The sequence below is a fragment of the Dipodomys spectabilis genome, unplaced genomic scaffold, assembly GCF_019054845.1.
Source record: "Dipodomys spectabilis isolate Male_0828 unplaced genomic scaffold, ASM1905484v1 ptg000054l, whole genome shotgun sequence".
Classification (NCBI taxonomy): Eukaryota; Metazoa; Chordata; class Mammalia; order Rodentia; family Heteromyidae; genus Dipodomys; species Dipodomys spectabilis.
Window position 1 is genome coordinate 6636825 of NW_024870731.1, and position 9266 is coordinate 6646090.

Sequence of the window (9266 nt, forward strand, 5' to 3'; positions counted from 1 at the left end):
CTTTTTAAAACAGGGCTTGAGATTTATCCAGTTGAAAAATCCTTGGAGCCATTTACGTTGGAAAGGAAGATATAGTGAAAATGATATAAAAAACTGGACTCCAGAATTGCAAAAGTATCTAAACTTTGATCCTCGAACAGCTCAGAAAATAGATAATGGTAAAAATCTTTTTAATTTTGATACTATTTGCATGTCAAATAGCATGTTTTAACAAGAGGGTATGTAATTAACTTGTCATTTATTTTATTTGAAAACTTTATTTTTGAATTAGTAAACTTTAAAAATATTTTGATAATTTCTTTAATCAAGTGAATTAACCACATGATTTACAAATGGATAACTAAGAAACCATAGGCCATATACAATATTGTTTACAAACAAAAATTGTGCTCTATCAGTGTCAAGAGTGAATATTTGGAAAGCTGTTTGATAATTTGTTTTTTTATTAACTTTTTTTTATTATTATCTTTAAGTAATTGTACAAAGAAGTTCCCATTGTACAAAACAGTATATGAATACAAGGCCTGACTTGTCATTTTAAGTCATTAAGATTTCTTTTTAACAAAGACATTAATTTTCAGGAATATTTTGGATTTCCTGGGATGATCTCTGTCAGTATTATGATGTTATTTATTTGAGTTGGAATCCTGGTCTTTTTAAAGAATCAACATGTATTCACAGGTAACTTTTCATGAATTTGTTTTATTTCAGTTTTATGCTCCGTGTGTGTGTGTGCGTGCGTGCGTGTGTGTGTGTGTGTGTGTGTGCGCGTGTGTGTGTTTCTTCTATTCATTCAGTACTGGGGTTTAAACTCAGGACCTTATACTTTCTAGGCAATGCTCTATCACTTGAGCCACACCCCCTTTACACCTTAGCCCTTTTATGCTTTATTTTTCAGGAAGACTGGCAGTTTTTGCCCAAGGCTGGCCTCAGACAAAAATTCTTTTTTGCTTGCAGCATAGCTTATATTGCAGGCATATATACTACCATTCCTTGCTTGTTAGTTGCAGTGGTGTCTTGCTAACTTTTAACTGGGCTGACATTTGAATCATAATCCTTCTGAGCTTCATCTCCTGCGTAGCTGGGCTTACAAGCAAACACTACCCTTTCCGTTTTATTCTTAATTTAAAATATAATGGATCATTTAGAATTACTAACATTTCCTGTTTGTCTTGCCTACAGATGATTATCTTGTATTAGCTCTGTTTTTTTGTATTTGAAAAGTATTTGAAAAGAACAAACAAAACCAACATTCCTAATAGCTTAAATGTATGAGACACACACCACTTTTAAAGTAGTGTTACATTTTTAGCTCTATGAGAAATTTAATCATTACCTTCTTTGTTTACTTTATCTTTTAGTACTTGGGATGCTAAGCAAGGACCTGTGAAAGATGCCTATAGCCTGGCCAACAACCCCCAGTATAAACTGGAGGTGCAGTGTCCACAAGGGGGCGCTGCTGTTTGGGTTTTGCTTAGTAGACACATAACAGACAAGGTACTGCTATCTTCTGTTCTTACGACACTTACACAGTTTAAAAGGTGGACTTAAAATCCATAATTTGGTCACAAGCCTGTTTCATTTTATAGGTTGCCCTGAAAATGATTTTTTTTTTCAGATAAATAAGTATTTTCCTTAATTTAAGGAATTTTGTATCTTTTTATAATGGCACTTTAAAAAATCTTGTTCAGAAGCCGGGCGCTGGTGGCTCACGCCTGTAATCCTAGCTACTCAGGAGGCTGAGATCTGAGGACCGCGGTTCAAAGCCAGCCCGGGCAGGAGAGACCGTGAGACTCCTATCTCCAATAAACCACCAGAAAACCGGAAGTGGCGCTGTAGCTCAAGTGGTAGAGCGCTCGCCTTGAGCTGAAGAGCTGAGGGACAGCGCCCAGGCCCAGAGTTCAAGCCCCACGACCGACCAAAAAAAAAAAAAAAAAAAAATCTTGTTCAAAAATTGTCTCTGAAGAAAAACGTAAAGGAGTTTATACTTTTCAGTGAGGATTTTATTAACACTAAAATCCATTGAAAGAGATCTGGATATGTGAAATCATTATAAGAAAAAAGTTATGCTCCTGATAGTGATACCTCAGAATTTTATGTAATAACTTCATACAGCATGATCATTTACTGAAGTGACATTTATACACAGAAAACTTTTCGTCGAATAACTCATTTTTAACACTGAGAGAATTTCAAGCTCATTTTCCTAACCAGATTGAATTCTTTGTGATTATTAGGATGATTTTGCAAATAACCGAGAATTTATCACAATGGTTGTATACAAGACTGATGGCAAAAAAGTTTATTACCCAGGTATGTTTACTAGCCAAATACATGTTACAATACATATTTACATGATTGAGAATAACATTTTATGTAGATGATATGTGGAATTTTTTTCCTGTGTTGGACATTATAAAACAAAAATTTTTGTATAGGCCAATAATGTTGTATTGGTTTGTTTTTGTTTTGTGGTATTGGGGTTTGAAGTTGGAGCCTCACACTTGTTAGGTATGTGTTCTACCACTGAGTCATGCAGAATCTTTTGTTAAGATGAAGTCTTTTAAGGCCTTTCCTTCTCTGTCTTGATCCTCCTATTTGCAGTCTCCTGAAGAGGCTAGGAGTATAAGTGTGAACCACCAATGCCTATCTAGAATATATAGCTCTTAAATTTCAGATATATTATTCTATATATTGTTACTTTTTAAGATTGTTAAAAGCACTTCTGTTTTGTATAGTGATTTTCTTTTCTAGAATATTTTTAGGTTTAGTTTTATTTCTATCAGAATATTAAATAAGGCAGATCTTGTTGTTCCTCATTCACAAGAATAAATTGATACATAAAACTTTGCTTAAGACCACAAATATCCCCATTCTTTTACTCTAATTACTAGATCATATCACCTCATACTTGTTTGGAATATTAAAATGTTTTAGGGGTAGATCATATTCATTCATTCCCAGATGAAGTATTTATCTTGTATAACATAGTAATTGACATCTCTGACTTTATCAGGCTTGACTGATAAGACCACCACAGAATGTATCAGGTAGGTACCATTATTAACAACAAAAATCTGAAGCAATCTGAATTACAAGTTGGAGGCATAGATAAAATGTGCCATATTCATATTATACAGATGGTTAAAAGGAATAATCTAATGAGGTGTGCTGGTGGGTTCATGCCTGTAATCCTAACAACTCAGGAGGCTGAGACTTGGTGGATTTTGATTTGAAGTCAGCTGATAAAGAAAGCTTCAAGACTCTGTCTCTAAAATGCCAGACTGGAGGTTTGGCTCCAGTGGTAGAATATTACTCGTGAGCAGAGGCACTGAGTTCATCCCCCAGTTACTTTTTGTTAGAAAGTTGTAAAGTGATGTAATTCACCAATGTTGTAAAGACCAAGTTCTGTTAATTACTATCAACCCTAAAATCTCAACAGCTAAGGAAACAAAAAATCTTTTCTACTTGTCTGCTTATCTGTCTGCAGCTGACCCACCTCCATACATTGATGGAATTCGAATTAATAGCCCTCATTATTTGACTAAGATAAAGCTGACTACACCTGGGACCCATACCTTTACCTTAGTGGTTTCTCAATATGAAAAACAGAACACAATCCATTATACAGTCCGGGTAAGTAAAACCAACACACACTGACAGAAAACATAATGTGCTTTGCTTTGTAATGGGGTTTATCTGAAGAAACAAAACCTGTTTTCTTTTTTTAAGACAAAATCTTGGTTTGTAGCCCAGACAGGCTTTGAACTTGTGTTCAAAGCCAATTCCCTGCCTCAAGATCTTCTGAGTGCTGTAGGAAAAAAATTCATAATGCATTTTTGTGTTTTGCTTTGCTTTTTTGTTAACTGGTTTTAAGGAATGAGATTAATTTTTTTTCTTTGTTCTTTGTCATAAAAATGGTTTTAAGGAATAATATTTAAAAAAAATTGGTACCCGTCCTGGGGCTTGAATTCAGGGCCAGGGCACTGTGCCTGAGCTTCTTTGCTCAAGGCTACTAGTACTCTACCATTTGGACCATAGCTCTATTTCTGATTAATTGGATGTAAGTGTCTCATGGACTTTCCTTCCCTGGGCTGGCTTTGAACAGAGATACTCAGATCTAAGTCTCCTGAGTAGCAAGGATTATAGGTATGAGTCACAAGTGCCTGGCTTATAATTTTTTTTTTTTTATTATTTTTTTGGTCGGTTGTGAGGCTTGAACTCTGGGCTTGGGTGTTATCCCTCAGCTCTTCAGCTCAAGGCAAGCGCTCTACCACTTGAGCCACAGTGCCACTTCCAGTTTTCTAGTGGTTCACTGGAGATAAGAGTCTTACAGACTTTTCTGCCCGGGCTGGCTTTGAACCGTGATCCTCAGATCTCAGCCTCCTGAGTAGCTAGGATTACAGGCGTGAGCCACTGGTGCCCAGCTGGCTTATAATTTTGAGTGAACATGTTAATTTTTATAGTAACAGTTTAGACCTGAGATGATGTGGTTATGTTGGTCTAATAAATTGTTACAGAGCCATGGACAAAGAACCCCAACTCTCTTCAGCCTATTTAAAAAGATGTCTTGCAGCCAGGCATGGGAGCATATGGCTCTTATCCCAGGGCTTGGGGGACTGAGCTAGAAGGGGAATCATGAGTACAAGTCCAGCCCTGGGTTATATAGTACAGTGAGACTATGTCTCAACAATAGTAAAAAGGGCAAGTTATTTCTAAACAGTGCTCTCATGTAGCTAGGAAGACTATTATAATTTTGTTCTGTATAGATTTGTCATGTATAAGAAGTTCAGTTTGTATAGATTTAGAGGTAAAGGGGACTTTGGGAGGTATCAACACTGCTTTGTTCTTCAGATGCAGAAGCCAAGATCTGGAAGAATTGTGGTTTGTCTTGAGTCACACATAGCACCCAGAAAGCTAAGATAAACCCCCTAACTTCCCAGTTCTCAGTTCATTTAATTACTGACTTGATCCCAGGCTGCCTGTATGCCAACTGAGTTTTCAATATATTTTTCATCATGTTGATGCTTTTATAAAATTTCTCAGTATAATCTGTGTGCACTAAACTATTTTTTTAAAATCTAGGTATATTCAGCATGCAGCTTTACTTTTTCAAAGATTCCTTCGCCATATACCTTATCAAAACGGGTAAGAAAATTCTTTTTTGGGGTTATCATCTCAGACAGCATTCTTTTAGTATTCCCTTTCCTATTTATCATAATTTATTATTAAATAAAAACATTCTGGGGTTTTATAGGAATAAAGGAAATGAAATGTTAGTAACCTTTAGTCTCCAGAACACATCTTTAGTGAAAAACAGATGTTTCTGTAAAAATAAGTAATTTATAGCAGAAACATTAATACAAACCTTGATTTGCAAAATTGTTATGGATGAATCTTTATAAAATTCAAGAATACTTGGCAGTATGGGCTAAATGTGTAGCGGAACATTCTAAAGAGAGTTCCTAGCAGGAACAACTTGGTTTAAATTAGCCAAGAGATGGAGTATAGCAAAGTGTCCTGGCTGAGTGGGGAGTTACACTGACTTTCAGTGACAAAGACTGGAGCAATGGGGTAGTATCAGTGGAAAGCTGCTATTTATTGATTTTAAGGTGGAAAAGAACTTTGTCTTTAACGTGAAATTGAAGAATATGAAATTCTAATACAAAAACTTGGTTTTAATTAGATTAATGGAAAGTGGAGTGGTCAAAGTGCTGGAGGATGTGGAAATTTTCAAGAGACTCACAAAAATAATCCCATCTACCAATTCCATATAGAAAAAACTGGGCCACTACTGATTGAGCTAAGAGGACCAAGGTTTGTGATGAGTAGCTTTCTTAAACTAATAGTGTTATAATAGACATCTTCAATAAATGATATAGAATAATTGAATACCCAAAGAGAAGTGGCATTTAGCCCAAGATCTGAGTAGTTCCTGATAGATTGTAGACTTAAATATAAGAGACAAAACAGGAGAGCTTCAAGAAGATAATAGTGATGTATATATGGTATGAAATATGATTTCTAAATTCTTGTCACCTGATCACTAAATGAATCTTTTATTGATTTGGAGTGCCACCTCTGGCATGTATACTATTTCTAATAATACAGATTTCATTTTCCAGGGCTTTTTTTTTCCTGTCCAAGACTTCTGCCTATTGCAAAGACAGTGCTTTGTCTTTGAAATTATTCCCTAGGGGAAAAAAAAAACGTTTCTAAATTTTAATTGTTTTAACTTAACTGTAAATGTTTATTCTTGAATCTATATATTGAAACTGCACATTAAGATGTTACATGTTTTACTAGGCACTGATAGCCTGTAATCCTAGTAACTCAGGAGGCTGAGGTTTGAGGATCAAGGTTCAAAGCCAGTCCCCAAAAGCTGGAAGTGGAGGTATGGTTCAAGTGGCAGAGTATTATCCTGAGTAAAAAAACCTCAAGGACAGTGCCCAGGTTCTGAGTTCAAGCCGTGGGACTGGCATAAAAAAAAATGTTTGAAAAGAAGAAAATATTTCTGATAAAATGATGTATTAAAAAAGTAACTCAAGTGGTAGAGCACTATCCTTGAGCACAAAAGCTCAATGATCAGTCCCTGAATTCAAGCCTAAAAACAGCAGCAAATAAAATAGAATAATTCTGGGGGGAAAAAAAAGTAACATTAAAAAGTGAAAGAAAACTCTCATCACAAGATAGAATTAGTTTTTATGACTTCAATTGAATAGAAAATACTGCTTTATGATGATAACAATAGCATGATCTGATAGCACTTTAGATTGGTTATTTTGAAAACAGGTATTTATTTGTGTCTACTAATACAAATAATGCTGTTTGTTTGAAACTAGGCAATATAGTGTTGGATTTGAGGTTGTAAGTGTTTCCTTGGTGGGAGATCCTGGTCCCCATGGCTTTTCGAGGAAATCAAGTGGTGACTATAGGTAAGGTTGGCATTTTAATTGTGTATGTCCAGTGTATACTTTTTGTGGCATTGCCTTATTCTTACCTTCTCTGAATATAGGTGTGGATTTTGCTATCTGGAATTAGAAAATATACCTGCTGGGATCTTCAATATCATTCCCAGTACCTTTTTGCCTAAACAAGAAGGACCTTTTTTCTTGGACTTAAATAGTACTATCCCCATTAAAACAACACAACTTCAGTGATGGAAAATTCTCAGCAATTATTGGATTCTATACTTATCAAACATCAATTCTTCAAATGAGGACACAGATCTTCAGGATGATAAACAATCAGAGCAGAATTAAATCTGAATGTGTTACATTGGAATCTGGTGCTTGTCGCAGTGTTTGGTAAGAATTTGTATATAGTCAGATTTACCCTTAATCACCTAGAAGTACTGTTTACATTGATTTTGTAAATATAGAGTTGCCTCTTTATATAAAAAGTGCATATGATCAAGATTAGACTCAGACATCCATCACTGTGAGATGTAGTCACTGAAAGGAAAAGGGAACTGAGACTGGGTAAGGAAAATGAGGGCCATGGCTCATTGAGTAGACTGTCAGACTATTTAATATCCTGAAATATTTACCTTTCTCTTTTTTTTTTTTTTTAAACAGAGCATGTTGTGAACCCAATTGTATTGACCCCACTAATTCCAAATGAATCATGTCACTGTAATTTTAATTTTGCATTATGTTCTAAATGTTTATTGTTGCTCAGATGTTATGAAAGATAGATAAAGCTTTTGGTAGTACTAATTAGCTTAGCATGAAGACACTCAGGCTTAAGAACAAAGGTTGTTTGCCTTAGGCACCTATGGCATTGTAGACAGAACTGAGGTATATTCCCTATTGCAATTTTGGTTTACCACTTTGATGAAAATAGTATTCTAAGGCATTAAAAACATTGTAATTTAGCCTGTATCTTTAAACTGATTTATAGTTCAGTGCTTTTGTAGCAACAACACTTTGAAAAAAGTGATTGATTGGTTATATAGCATCCAGAAAAAGTGATCACCAAGAATAGTGTCATGTAAATTCCCAGCTGTTTACCTAAATATCAGAACAGAATAATGCTCAAAACTTTAAAAGTCTGAAAAAGAGGGTGGGATTTTTCATTGTCTCCACTTTATAATTATCAAAACTTATTTTGTATTTCTACTGCCTTTAATTGTAATAAAATGTTTATACTTATGGAAATTAACCTAAAGAACATGATTTATTGAAAGCTTTCAACAGCAGTTGCAATTATAAGAGTATGTGCTTCTAAAACTGTGTTCTTGGTTGGGGGACATGGCTCAAGTGATAGAGTGCCTGCCTGGCAAGCTGATAGCACAGAGTTCAAACTCCAGTACCTCCCTCCCTCCCTCCCCCCACACACTCCCACCCCAAAAACCCCTGAAAAACAAAAACTTCTTTTTAATTCAGTGTCAGATTACTTAGGATTTTGAATTTAAGCATATTTTCAGTGGATGAATTTGGTTAGAACTCTGTTGTAAACACACAATTTAAGCTACTCAGAAGATTGAGATCTGAGGATTGCAGATCAAAAGCATCCTGGGCAGCTGTGAGACTTTGATCTTCAATTAACTACCAGAAAAGCCAGAGGTGGAGCTGTGGCTTCAAGTGGCAGAGCCCTAGTTTTGAGGACAAAAACTCAGGGACAGCACCCAGCCTCTGAGTTCAAGCTCTAAGACCGGCACGAAGTGGGGGGGGGGGGGGGGGGGAGAAGGACCTATATGTGAACAATTCAATATGTGGTAGTGTTGAACCCAGTGTAGGAAAGTTTATTTGAAGAATTGGCATTTTAAACCTTGAAAGTAAAGCTTCAAAAGACAAACTGTAAAAATTAGCCAGTGGTTATCATTCACTATATGTTCAATATGTATATTTTTCTTTGTAGGCACTAGTGTTCCTTTCTATAACTGAGGAACTAAGCCTGAGAGCTTAATGGTCTTGTTCTACCCAAAGCCACAACTCAGCAGCTCTTGGGGTGGGGCAGGCTGTAAAGTACATAGACAGAGTGGGACCTATATCAGAGGAAGGTAACTGCATTGAATGAGGATATTGGGAGATAGATCACGCAGCCCTTCTGAGGTTCCAGGTCACAACAGTGGGACAGATGAAACAAAAATCTAGATAGGAATTGCTAAAGGGTGATGAGTCAGAGTCAAGTTTCCAATTTCAGCCTAGGCAGATACTCAGATTTGGAGGTGTTTTTATTGTTGTTGTTTTGTTTTTTATCGGTCATGAGGCTGACACTGTCCCTCAGCTCTTCAGCTCAAGGCTAGTGCTCTACCACTTGAG

General features: G+C 36.0%; 1 protein-coding gene across 2 annotated transcripts in view; it reads left to right on the top strand.

The window, feature by feature from the left end:
• Capn7 (calpain 7) overlaps nt 1-8153 on the top strand; it is a 39649-nt gene extending 31496 nt beyond the window's left edge. Inside the window, exons 13-21 of one of the 2 annotated variants that reach the window (XM_042679911.1) lie at nt 14-158; nt 582-681; nt 1362-1497; nt 2238-2313; nt 3491-3636; nt 5086-5148; nt 5687-5817; nt 6843-6935; nt 7016-8153. In XM_042679911.1, coding sequence (XP_042535845.1) covers nt 14-158; nt 582-681; nt 1362-1497; nt 2238-2313; nt 3491-3636; nt 5086-5148; nt 5687-5817; nt 6843-6935; nt 7016-7160 — 1035 coding nt within the window. In that variant the 3' untranslated portion in view covers nt 7161-8153. The remainder of the gene's footprint in view (nt 1-13; nt 159-581; nt 682-1361; nt 1498-2237; nt 2314-3490; nt 3637-5085; nt 5149-5686; nt 5818-6842; nt 6936-7015) is intronic. The other variant, XM_042679912.1, reaches the window with a different exon arrangement.
• The last annotated feature ends 1113 nt before the right edge of the window (nt 8154-9266 follow it).